The sequence below is a fragment of the Sinocyclocheilus rhinocerous genome, unplaced genomic scaffold (assembly GCF_001515625.1).
Source record: "Sinocyclocheilus rhinocerous isolate Xijiao unplaced genomic scaffold, SAMN03320098_v1.1 scaffold929, whole genome shotgun sequence".
NCBI classification, from domain to species: domain Eukaryota; kingdom Metazoa; phylum Chordata; class Actinopteri; order Cypriniformes; family Cyprinidae; genus Sinocyclocheilus; species Sinocyclocheilus rhinocerous.
Window position 1 is genome coordinate 71,772 of NW_015652158.1, and position 14,417 is coordinate 86,188.

General features: G+C 35.4%; 1 protein-coding gene across 3 annotated transcripts in view; it reads right to left on the bottom strand.

Moving 5' to 3' along the window:
• The window catches only part of LOC107713869 (leucine-rich repeat and fibronectin type III domain-containing protein 1-like protein), a 167,887-nt gene that overhangs the window by 5,616 nt on the left and 147,854 nt on the right, over positions 1–14,417 (bottom strand). For all 3 annotated transcript variants that reach the window (XM_016519512.1, XM_016519514.1, XM_016519513.1), the window contains exon 4: positions 4,085–4,745. In XM_016519512.1, the coding sequence (XP_016374998.1) occupies positions 4,196–4,745 (550 nt within the window). In that variant the 3' untranslated portion in view covers positions 4,085–4,195. The remainder of the gene's footprint in view (positions 1–4,084; positions 4,746–14,417) is intronic.

Genomic DNA, 14,417 nt, shown 5'->3' on the forward strand with positions numbered 1-14,417 from the left:
ACACCTCAAACACAAACACATAAATCACACACACACACACACAGAGAAGAGGTGTGCACTAACTGACTAACTGGTGCTACAACAACAACCTCTCTCTGTCACTGTCTACAGAAGCCTTTTGAAGTAGTTCCTGACAGTGACCCTGACAGACTCCTCTGCCCTTCAGCATCAGATTTCTGTCCACTGGGGGCGCTGTTTCCCACCCAACAGAGAACAGCTTCAACCTGCGCTTTCATACCGGCCCATTCAGGGCTCCTCTGAGACTCCTCAATAGAAGGCAACTGTGACCAATTGACTGAGATGGCTCTCCGCTGGTTATGTTAAATGGCCTCCTCTCTCGGATCTGAGAGCCGAGGTGGTCCACCGCCGGATATTATCAACACTGCTCTAAGCACCAGGAACCTGGCCAACCTAGATTGTGCCTCCAAGGGCACTCAGGCTTTAACTGGAATGTTTGTTTTTTGCTGAAACGAGCTGAGGAATGTTGTGTTTTGGATGCTGGTGTGCTGATGTTCCCACCTTGCTTCTTACTCAACGTTTATAGCTTGACAAAATAATTGTTCTGGCTGACCAACATAGCGATGCATGATATATCAGCACAGTATCGGTTATCGGCCAGTATTAGAGATGTTAAATTTATCGGTATCAATCGATAATAGTTTTTAAAATGTTTTTGCACATTTTCCAAATTGTTACATTTAGGTTTCCATCATGCACTGTTAAATGTAACCTTTAGCAAGTCTTCAAAAGCAAATCCATTTTCTGTAGCTCAAACATTAGAGTAGGTCTGGGTTTGATTCCTGGGGAATGCATTAATTGGTCAAATTTAAATACTGAATGCAATATAAGTATCTTGGATAAAGACGTTTACCAAACACATATATGTAAATGTCATTGTTTAGTGTGACACACTGGAATTGACCGGAACTGACATAGACGATGACAGACAGTTGCTTAGCATGAAAAGTACAGCAATCCGGTGACGACTCTGAAAGTTGTGTCGTTTATGGGTGACATAACCAGCACTAACCAACATCATAGGGATCATTCTGATTATTTTACGTTCACCAACAAGCTGACAAGGAGCACTAAAGGATGGAATAAACTACTTTGTACAGTCAAATTAAAGTGTGGATGGATCAGTGGTAGTTGCCAAAAGTCAGAGTCAGTCTGCAGATTTTGTGCAATTAGAGGTAACAGATTTCACAGAAAATCCCGGGTACAGACTGAGACTTTGACTCCATCCTGTAGGAGGAGATCAAACATGATTTTAGAACACATTGTTTTATTTTTCAAACATCTCATAGAAACAAGGTGCATGTTTCTGTGTGAATGTGTTGTTTTTGGAACAATTTGAAAGTGTAAACAAATATGATAAAACAGTAATTTTGTGAAATATTATTACCATTTAAATATAACATATATTAAAATGTAATGTATTTATGTGATGCGCAGCTGTATTTTCAGCATCATTACTCCAGTCTTCAGTGTCACATGATCTTCAGAAATCATTCTAATATGCTGATTTGCTGCTCAAAAAACATTTCTGATTATTATCAATGTTGAAAACAGTCATCATGTTAAATATTTTTGTGGAAACCGTGATACAATACTATTTATAAATTTAAGGTAGATTTTTTTTTTTATTTTTTATAAGAAATGAATACTCTCATTCAGCAGTGACACATTAAATGGATCAAAAGTAACAGTAAAGATGTTTATAATGTTACAAAAGATTATATTTCAAATAAATGCTGTTCACTGAACTACCTATTCATCAAAGAATCCTGAAAAAATAAATGTATCCTGGTTACTACAAAGTATAAAGTAGCAAAAAACTGTTTTCAACTGTTCTTCCTTGAGGAATAAATCAGCATATTAGATTGATTTCTGTGTGATCCTCAGCCATTTATTGTATGATGCCCAGTTTTTCCAAGTCTGCAAATGTATGATGCCTAGAGTAAGTATAGTGTATAGTATTCCAGCATTAAAGTGATAGTTCACCTCAAAAATGAAACTTCTGTCATTATTTCCTTACCTTCCACTTGTTCCAAACCTCTATTAATTGCTTTTTTCTGTTGAACACAAAAACACACACACATATATATATATATATATTTTTTTTTTTTTTTAAAGAATGGGGGTAAATGTACAGTTGACGGTAGCCATTGACTTCCATAGTATTTTTTTTTCCATACTATGGAAGTCAATGGCTACCGTTAACATTCTTCAAAATATCTTCTTTTGTGTCCATCCGAGGAAAGAAACTCGTACAGGTTTGGAATGACATAAGGGTAAATGACAGAATTTTCATTTTTGGGTGAACTACCCTTTTAAATTTATCCTGAACCTTGTTGAAGTGATAATTTAAACACAACCCTGCAAAATACCAATATTTTGACACATGACACACACCTCGCAAAGGAAAACAGTAATATGTGCTATTCCATAGGTTTGGACATAAGGGTGAGTAAATGACAGAATTTTCATTTTTGGGTGAACTACCCTTTTAAATTTATCCTGAACCTTGTTGAAGTGATAATTTAAACACAACCCTGCAAAATACCAATATTTTGACACATGACACACACCTCGCAAAGGAAAACAGTAATATGTGCTATTCCATACTCAGCAGGGATGTTCATAACATACACATGAGTCTAATGTACTAAGATGTGCAAACCGTAGGATTCCTCTCATTTTCGTTGCAAAAAATCCAAACCAGGCATCATAGCGTTTCAATTTTACACTTTTGTAATTCAAATGCATCCTATTGAATGAAACAACTGTCAGGCTATCAATTTAAATAGCGATCTCAAGTGTGCCGTACCATCAGGGAAATCTTTTTAGGCCCGTTACCCCGACACAGGCAGACAGCAGAGCCGCTATGCCTGTAATTTATCCATTAAAGCTGGTCTAATTAACAGAACTGGAACATCTCTGCATCAGCAGCACTGTGGGGAGATTCTATCACACTGGCAACCCGCTACCTAGCAACAAACCTTAAAGGGATAGTTCACCCAACAATGAAAATTCTGTCACTAATTACTCACTCACGTCGTTCCAAACCCGTAAGACCTTCGTTCGTCTTCGGAACACAAATTAAGATATTTTTTTGATGAAATCCGAGAGCTCTCAGGCCCTGCATAGACAGCAACACAACTGAAATGTTCCTAGGTCCAGAAACATAGTAAGGACATCGGTAAAATAGTCCATGTGACTATTGATTGTGCGAAGCTACGAGAATATTTTTTGTGCACAAATAAAACAAAAATTACGACTTTATCCAACAATTCTTCTGCACGCCGCTGCAGACGGGATTGTTGAATAAAGTCTGAATTTTTGTTTTCTCTGCACACAAAAAATATTCTCGTAGCTTCGCAAACATTTCAGTTGTGTTGCTGTCTATGCAGGGTCTGAGAGCTCTCGGATTTCATCAAAAATATCTTAATTTGTGTTCCGAAGACGAACGAAGGTCTTACGGGCACACTGGCAACCCGCTACCTAGCAACAAACCTTAAAGGGATAGTTCACCCAACAATGAAAATTCTGTCACTAATTACTCACTCACGTCGTTCCAAACCCGTAAGACCTTCGTTCGTCTTCGGAACACAAATTAAGATATTTTTTTGATGAAATCCGAGAGCTCTCAGGCCCTGCATAGACAGCAACACAACTGAAATGTTCCTAGGTCCAGAAACATAGTAAGGACATCGGTAAAATAGTCCATGTGACTATTGATTGTGCGAAGCTACGAGAATATTTTTTGTGCACAAATAAAACAAAAATTACGACTTTATCCAACAATTCTTCTGCACGCCGCTGCAGACGGGATTGTTGAATAAAGTCTGAATTTTTGTTTTCTCTGCACACAAAAAATATTCTCGTAGCTTCGCAAACATTTCAGTTGTGTTGCTGTCTATGCAGGGTCTGAGAGCTCTCGGATTTCATCAAAAATATCTTAATTTGTGTTCCGAAGACGAACGAAGGTCTTACGGGTTTGGAACGACGTGAGTGAGTAATTAATGACAGAATTTTCATTTTTGGGTGAACTATCCCTTTAACAGATTAAAAGCATCCTCACCTCGGACAGGAGAAAACACTCGGTAAGAACGCAGGACGCCGGCAACAGAAAAGAAACATAATTAGTTGAGATGTGAAGAGAATGGGAAGGGAGGCGGGATCGAACCCTGTGTTATTGCGAAATGGAGTCGTCCTCTTTGAACGATTTCCCGTATTCCGGGTTCAAGTCCACCACCGTGGTCCCTTTAAGCGCTCCGTAACCCCCCTCCAGGCCGTGGGACCCTTCTTGTCTGTCCGACCCGAGCGGGACGGAAGGCTTGCTGGAGAATCCCGAGGACGAGGACGAGCGCGGCGGAGGACAGGACGCCGCCCCCTGCTGGCCACCGTTGGTCTGAGAACAAACGTTACTGACGCGAGCCACCTTCTGCTTGTAGTGCTGGCTGTGAAGCTTGTACTTCATCAGCAGGATGAAGATGAAGACGAGGACCGACGCCACGATGATCCCGCCGATGATGATGATCATGGTGCCGCCGAGGAACTGGTCGTGGATGGAGCGGCAGTGGCGAAACTCGCGCTCCGTGGAGAAGGACACGCAGCCCACCAGCCGCGTCGCGGTCAGAGCCGTGATGCCGTCGTCGTAGACGGCCAGGACGCAGAGCTCGTAGTCTCGCGACGAGGCCAGATCGCTCAGTAGAAACAACCTATGGGAGGCGGGAATCATTCTGAGAGAGAGAGAGAGAGAGAGTCAGGCCTTGAGCATTTTTGAAAGAAGTCTCTTCTGCTCACCAAGGCCGCGTTTATTTGATTAAAATATGGTAAAACCAGCAATATTGTGAAAAAGTATTTCAATTTAAAATAACTGTTTTCTATGTTACCTTCTGCTCAACAAGGCTGCATTTATTTGATTAAAAATAGGGTAAAACCAGCTTCATGGTTTCCACAAAGTATAAAGTAGCAAAAATATTTGCAGCATCTTCCTTGAGCAGCGAATCAGCATATTAGAATGATTTCTGAAGATCATGTGACACTGAAGACTGGAGTAATGATGCTGGAAATACAGTTTTGTTCATAGAAATAAATTATATTTTAACAGATATTCACATAGAAAACAGCTCTTTTAAATTGTAATAATATTTCACAATATTACTGTTTATTTGATTAAAATATGGTAAAACCAGCAATATTGTGAAAAAGTATTTCAATTTAAAATAACTGTTTTCTATGTTACCTTCTGCTCAACAAGGCTGCATTTATTTGATTAAAAATAGGGTAAAACCAGCTTCATGGTTTCCACAAAGTATAAAGTAGCAAAAATATTTGCAGCATCTTCCTTGAGCAGCGAATCAGCATATTAGAATGATTTCTGAAGATCATGTGACACTGAAGACTGGAGTAATGATGTTTTGACAATTTAGCTTCGATCACAGCAAACAGTTACATTTTAACAGATATGCATATAGAAAACAGCTATTTTAAATTGTAATATTTCACAATATTTCAGTTTTTATTGTATTTTCATGAAATAACGTAAGCCTTGGTGAGCATAAAAAATATAAAGAGACAACTGTAGAAAACAGTTATTTCACAATGTTATTTACAATGACTTTTTTTACTTTTCATTCAATAAATGCAGCCTTGTTGAGCATAATAGACTTAAGGTAACATCGAAAACAATTATTTAAATTGAAACAATATTTCACAGCATGATTGATTTTACTGTATAATTAAAGCATCAAAAAACAACTTTTTTGAAAAACATACAAAAATCCAAACTTTTGCCCTATAGTGTACATGCTTTATATTGTCTATAAACACAAGTAAAGTGAACACATGTTCTGCAAGCTTTAGTTTAAACTCCACAAAATTCAATTGAGGGCAGATGGTTGTCATGAACACACAGAGTTTACAATATTGCCCATGCTGTCCAAAGTGAGACGCGTGTCAGAGAAGATTTAAGCATAACATGTGCCCTGTGCCATCTGCAGCAGAGAGACTGAGTGCCCCGGGACGCCGCTCTCTTCTGGATTTACTCGTGACCTCTCTCTCTACAGGACACAGTAAGAAAGTGCAACAGTTTTGGGAGACTTCATCTGTCTTCATCAGGAGGTCAGCGAGTTCGCAGAAGGTTGAACATTGGTACATAAGCAAAAATAGAGTTTTTATACGATTGTAATTTTAAGTCCAAAGTTAACCCTCACCAAACAGCAAGTGCAATCAAATATAAAAATAGGCTGTAGCGAGTAAACATGCTAAACTGCATGATTATTACCTTTGCTGATGTTTCATGATTCATGCCAAACTCCATACTAAAGAAAACTATTTTCGGTCAGTATAAAACTCACATTCATGCACGGCTTTTTGTTTGAACTTACTTTATATAGTGTATTATAAATATAGGGCCTACTGTATTATACTGCATATAAATAAAAAATGACACATCATGTTAAAAACATACCTGCATAGCCTACGAGAAAGTGATTGCACGGGTCACTGAGCGACTGTATGAAAACACAACCCAAGTGACCAGACTACAGCTCGTTTTTTTTTTCTTTTTAAATAATGCAAGTGATTTAAATATTTTAAAGATGGTCTGATTTTATTGAAATTTAGCATTTTTGTTTTTCTTTCCCAAAGCAAGAAACTGCGTAACTTGTTCAAAGATTGAAATATTTGGAAAATATTTTATTTGAACACTGTATATACAGTATAATGCATTATAAAGTATACCTGATGAATAAAAGGGTATGTTTGCAGATTTTCTACTAAATGCTCTCTTTGTATAGTTACAATGTTGGTGGTATAAGTGGAAAACTCTCTGGAAAAAAAGGTACAAAAGCTTTCACTGGGACGGCACTCTTTCAAAAGGTACTAAATTGCACTAAATTACTGCTTACAGATAGTCTGATCGAGCCCAGTGCATTATGGGTGCACGTTTTCCTACAGTTTGTTTTGCCACAGCCCTGTTTCTTTGTTTTCTCTAGTCATGTTGCACCAATTAAAATAACAAAAATTGCATTTCTACTGCATAGACAGCTATCTTTTATTAAAACCCCATCTTTGCAGTGATGAATTACTCCTTTAGTTATGTTTTATAGGGGCGGTTTCCCGGACAGAGATTAAACCTAATCCTAGACTAAAATGGCAATTTAAACCAGATTAACAGAACACTGCTTTCTCTGTCATGGTTTTAAATAGTCTCAGACTTAGTCTAGTTCAGATTTTAATAGGCTGATTTCTTGGAGGAAGACTTGAGCTGCTACTAAATTGGGGCTTAAATTAAACCTATCAGGAGGCAGGTTTAACTTCAGATTAACATTGTGTTTCCAGTCTTTATGCATCGAAATTATTGCCACCCTTTGTAGATTTAAACAAAGAAGCCTGTGGAATTAAATCAGCACTGTTAATCATTTTGATATTTTATAAAAAAATAAAAAAATAAAATAAATAAATAAATAAACTTTCATTGAAGTAAAATGGAAAGGAAGGTAAATCATGGCTGGATAATTTTATGTTAGCCACCCTGGTGTTCTAAAAAATTTAAATATGAATGGGAATATATATCTTCAGATATTATACTTATAATAATTTCTAGGACTAGACATAATTGTGGTCAATGTGTATTAGAGAAAAAAAATATTTTCATAATGTGATTTTGTTGAAAAGTTAGATTTTTGTGATTTTCAAAATGTATTTTATTTACTTTTTAAAAAAAATAAAAGATCAGAAGAATAAACAATACAGATTTATTTTCACAATCCTCTTTGATCATATTTTTAGGGTGCCAATATAATTCTGACCATGACTCTCTCTAAAACAGCTGCTTTATGTATAATATAAATAATAATAACAATAATAACAACAACAACAACAACAACAACAACAACAATAATAATAATAATAATAATAATAATGTTACAAAACAACAGCTGATTACTTCACTACAAAGAGATTTCTAGGCACCTGATGTGAGCAGTTTACTTTGCTTGCTTTAAAACAAGTTTTCTCTTGTTCAGTAACATTTTTGTTTGTTTGTTTTTGTTGTCGTTGATTGCAGGCTTTTTTTTCCGCTGCTATTGTTTTCCTTGGATTTGCTTCTCAGTTCCATACAATGTTAAGCTTTTCTCGTTTCATTCCATGTTTTACAGGCCACCTCTGTCCTGCTAATTCAGATGAACATAGTTGGTTTTAAATTAATCTAGTTTATTTTAGTTCAGGACTCCATAGTCCAGGAGTTAGTAATCTGTACTTAATCTGTGTTTCAGAAAGCCTTTTTTTAAACCAAAGATTAACTATTCTAGATTAGGCCTATACTCCTGGCTTAATTTAAACACTGTCCAGAAATCCGCCCCTACATGCATTAACAAGGAATCTGCAAATATTATGATGCATTTAACTTTGTTTACAACTATTTATGAGATGCAATGCCTTTATGAATACGTATGTAATGCATTATATGTGAAGGCATCAAGCAAAGCGTTCTCAAATATTATTCTTGCCAGATCCCTCTCTAAAGCCGTGAGCAGGAGTATCATGTTTTCTGCAGGTCTGCTGATGCGATGCATTATTGAGCGCTGCACTGAGGTGAGCAGATGAAGACCTGAGTCATGCCCTGGCTGACGCGGCGTGTTTGCGTGTTTGTGACCGTGAGCATGACCGCATATTTTTGCATTTGACCCCGTGGGTAATTGGCCGAGCTCCTCCGGCGAGCGCGGGCTGACTGTGAGGGTAATGGTGTGTGAGTGTGTGAGTGTAAGTGTGCATACTGCTAACTGCTCAGACACTGTGGGAAGCACACTGCTGTTTTTGATTGTTATCGACAAACAGCCACACATGAAATTACTTTACATTGACAGCAGTGCATTGCTCCAGTGTTTTCTTTTTGATGGGGCAGCACATTTATCAGAGATTGTAATACATGCCAGTGCTAGCAAATACTGTGTATGACCATGTTTGAGTGCTATAATAAAGAACCAGAGTATATCAAGATTTCACTTCAATCTCAGTATTATTACATCGGATTATAAGGACATTTTAAATGAATGTAAAATATATAAAATGATACATTAAATAAATTAAATCAATTGTTTATAATAATAATAATAATAATAATAATAATAAATGATTTAAAATAAATTTTATAAATTTTTTTGCAATATAAAAATATTTAAAATAAATAAATAAATAAATAAAAAAGGAAATTATAACAAAAACTATTAGCATGTCAATTCTTAAATTCTATATAAATATTATAGTAACAGCTTACTAAGGACATTTTAATTATTGTAAAATAAAAAAAAAATATATATATATATATATTTTTATAAATAAAATATTTAAAATCCATTTATTTAATTACATTATTTAATAAACAAATATGTTGAAAACATTATTATTATAACAAATTATAAAGGACATTTTAATGTAATATTCTGAAAATATAGATTTTTTTCAAAATATTTTTTTTAAATTGCATTTATTTTGTTCCATTATTTAATAAATAAATAAACAAATATATAAATAAATAAACAAACGAACGAATGAATGAATGAATGAATGGATGGATGGATGAATGAATGAATTCTGTCTTAATATTTTTGAATTCTATTTGCATGTTCTTCCACACACATTGTTTTATGTCTCATAAGCGTTAAACGCTGTTAACAGCGCTGTCAGTGAGTTTGAATAAGCGCTGGGTTTGGTAGCTGCTGTAGTGTCATGTGCTAATGAGCAGATACAGGAATCTCCCTTCAGTCTGCTCCTCTGGATCCTCTCACAGAGCATTTGATGGATATATAGTGAGAAAATTCCTCTCAGTTCTGGCAGCCATTGGTCCTTTTAAGCTGCCGAGGGTCAGGCTGGCTGCACCCGTGTCTCTGAGCTGTCACTGTAAATAGAGAAGGGGCTTCGAGCTCTTCTGAAGATCTGTCACTTGGCACAGAAACCCTGTCATCTCACTGTCTTCTGAAGGAGCTGGTACTGCTTAATTACCCACTTAAAAGCGGCTTAAATTAAAGATGAAAACATGCAAATAACGAGGGAGGGAGAGATGATAATGTGGAAAAGATGAGGTGAGATAATGACAGTGACATTCTCAAACAGAAACCCTCGGCACCTAGAGCTCTCTTAAAGAAACAGGTCACCAAAAAATGATGGTGGTTCAAACCCATTTGAACGAACTTCTGTAAAAACAATATATATACTGTATATATATATATATATATATACAGTGGGTACGGAAAGTATTCAGACCCCAAATACTGAGCATTTTTCAGTTTTTCTTTTTTAATAAATCTGCAAAGATGTCAACAATTCTGTGTTTTTCTGTCAATATGGGGTGCTGTGTGTACATTTAATGAGGAAAAAAAATTAACTTAAATGATTTTAGCAAATGGCTGCAATATAACAAAGAGTGAAAAATTTAAGGGGGTCTGAATACTTTCCGTACCCACTGTATATATATTCTCTTTCTCTCAAAAATGTATATACTGTAATCATTTTCTCACCCTCATGGTGTTCTAAGATATTTGGTAGAATATGGGGAACCAAGTAGTTGTTGGTTCCCATTAACTTACAAACAAAAATGCTATAAAATTAACAAACAAAAATGCCATACAAGTCAATGGAGACGATGAACTGTTTGTTCTTCAAAATATCTTCTTTTTGGCTACAGCAGAAGAAATACATTCTTACAGGTTTGGAACAACATAAGGGTAAACAATTACAGAATTTTCAATTTTGGCTGAACGATTCCTGTAATTATAATTGCAGATCATAGGTGCACTTTGTAATAATATCAAATTAACATATATTATTTTTTTATTAATTCATAATTAAAAAAGCTTAATTCAAATTCAAATAATAAAAAAAAAAAACATTTAATTTTTATTTGATATTACATTTGATTTTAATATATTTTGTAATATACTGTATTTCAGTTACAAATTTATTTAAATACATGACATAAGTTTCAATAGAAATTACATTAAAGTATATTTTAGTTTACCATAAATGCCTTTCACTTTATTCAGCTGTAACTTTAACCATCTTTCAAAGACAATGGGATTATGAAATACAAATAAATATGTACTGAAATCCCCAATTTAGTGGGTCAAAAAGCACTCTTAAAGTGATAGTTCACCCAAAAATGAAAATTCTGCCATCGTTTACTCACCCTCCACTTGTTACAAACCTGCTTGAGAAGAAACAAACTCATACAGGTTTTGAACAACTTGAGAGTGAGCAAATGATGGCAAAATCTTAATTTTTGAGTGAACTATTCCTTTAAGTTCAGCTAATTAAAAAAAAGATGTAACTATAATCTGGATGGCTGTCCATTTTTGAGAATATACAATCTGGTAATAATGTTGTAAATAATGTTCAGTTTCTTGTACAGACCAATCGTTTCATTTTTTCAGCTAAAAATCTTCTTTACTGTTCTATTGAAGAAAAAAAGTCACCTACATTTTGTATGACCTGAGGGTGAGAAAATTAACAGCCGATTTTCATTTTTGAGTGAACTGTCCCTTTAAGAGAGCGTCTGCCAAGAGAATGCATGCTGATATAAATGCACTCCATCTGACAGCACACCTTGCACTTCATCCAGGTCTTCATTTGGCACCACACACACTGTGCCTCCAGCGCTCTTTCACCCAGACATCACTTCAAATTTAACCTGTCTTTTCGACTCAAAGTTTACACTCTATATTCTCACCCCGGTCTCAGTTTCTCAGCCACCATCTCCAAGTCATCCGTAGTCCAACGGGAGTCAGGCGCATGCATTCTTAATTGATTCTGAAAGACTTTTAGATTACTCTGCAGCTCTATAAACCAGAGAACTCCCCTTGCCTTTTCCATAATTAATAGCAAATTGCTTTCTGTATGTATCTTTTCTTCTCTCTTAATCTATCCAGTGGGATTATTGCAGAGTTAATTACATCCTTACAGATCCCTTCAATGAGAAATCATGGGCGGTGGGGCCACGTCTGAATGCTAAAAAGGAACATTAATGTAGACGTTTCTGCGTAAGGGGTGTCGACGACGATACGCAACCCAAAAATATAGGGCATCCGCACAAAGATTTGCTTGTCCTCTCAATATCTTACAAAGCAAAAAATCGGGTTTTGAATTCGAGACGTGTTTAAACATCAATGCAAATACGCCTTCATTGTAATCTGTCAGGAGCATCTGAAACGAGAGCAAGCAGCTTCTATTGTTATTCTGTTATTATTGTCTTCCTCATTGCACCTCGAGCTCTGTGATTTATTGAAGGGTGTCAATCCGTCGGCTCGTGGTTCCTGCTTTGCGAAATTCAGTTTGAATTGCATCAGGCTGAAACTATTACCGTGGAAGCCAATCTGTCTGTGCGCTAATGAAAATCCTTCAAGAGCTTTTCTGACATATATCCTAAAACAGCTGGTCCTTTTGGGAAGGATCCTTTCATTAGCAAAGAAAAAAAAAAATACATGCTTGTATTTCATATAGTGCATTCATGATAGTATTGTGTCTTTGTTGGCTGGCAATCATCGAGGTCCATTTGTATTCATCAGAGGAATTGCAATGTTTCATCCCCTATCTGAATAGGATTCTGCCATAAGCCATTAACACCCCCAGACTCAGATGCCAGCCTTTGCCTTTGAACAAAGACAGAATCAATTTGTTTATCTAATGCAGAATTACCCAGATTCAAACCCCATTTGGGGGGATAGACCATCCGCAGTGCTCTCTCAAATAATGCATTAGGAAAGAAGACATTGCAGAGAATTTTACTACAAAGCGTTAAAAAATTTGGAATCAGCATATCTTGCATGTATGGTTTTGCATAGACACACTTCATTGTCATTTTGATACTCAAGCAGCCTGTATTTTGCTACTAAATATCACTATAAACAACTACTAGATGACATAAATAAACTAGTGTAATCTTCATGTCACATTGCAATGTTTTCATAATATGCTTTTGCTCATCAACCAGACCTTTACTAACACAGAATCAGCTGTGAGCTCGATGCATGACTTCAGAAACAGTAAAATGGGCAAATAGCTATTTTTAGCTTTTAATTATATAATAATACTACTTATTATTATTATAATGATGGTATTACTGCAACTGGGAATAAATTAGAAGCAAAAGTTGATTTGAATTAGTAGATCAGAGAGCAGAAAACCATGAGCTGGTTCGGATTAAGAAAATAGTAATAATAAAATCACATTAATATTGGTAAAATCATTTTATTTTCAATGGAAGGGGATAATAAAATGTCTGGAGCAGCTCATCAAAACTACCAATGGGGCGTCTGTCAACCTCCAGTGTAGACAGCTTCACTGATTAAAATAAAAGCAATTTAGCACTGATGCATTCTGGCATGCCGCTCATGTGTTTATATATTTATAGTATCAATAACAAATGTTATTACTGTCTACAGTCTAATCAATAATACAATCAGTGCAACCAGGGTTCTTATAGTTAACTAAAGCTAAACCATTAAATAAATGAATGAATGAATGAATGAATGAATGAATAAACTTTGGCAATCATTGGCAAAGCTAGTTGCCAATAAAACATTTTCATTTAGTTTAACTTCATGTACTAAAATAACTAAAACTGAAACAAAAATTTGTAAAAACTATATAGACGTATGATAAATAAATAAATATGTAAACAAATAAATAAATAAACACCAAAAACACACAACAAAATTACTAAAATAAATAAACAATAATAAAAAACTACTAAAACTTTAACATGGAAAATATAAAAACAAAACAAATTAAAACTATTAATAAACACTATAATAGTATCTTAGTTATACTCAACTAACGCTGGTGCAAACCGTAGATGACAGATAAACAGAAAGCTATGCAATAATTGCAATCATTTCAGACAATGCCAACAATTGCAAAGACTTCAGACGATGCCAACTTTGGATTGACATACAAAACTGTCACATATTATCCTTATATTGTTATCATTACGAGCCTTATGCGTTCATTGTGTCTGCTTAACTGAATACATTATGTTGATTATTAACCACATAACATGTAGCTGTATATTACTTCCATATAGATATTCCTTTACTACACTCACCACCTCTGACTGATAACAAAATACAGTAACCTCGAAACATGCATCTTCTGTAAAGCTGCTTTGAAACAGTATGTATTGTGAAAGCAATATGTGACCCTGGAGCACAAAAGCAGTCTTAAGTCGCTGGGGTATATTTGTAGCAATAGCCAACAATACATTGTATGGGTCAAAATTATCCATTTTTCTTTTATGCCAAAAATCATTAGGATATTAAGTAAAGATCATGTTCCATGAAGATATTTAGTAAATTTCCTACCGTGAATATATTAAAACTTAATTTTTGATTAGCAATATGCATTGCTAAGAACTT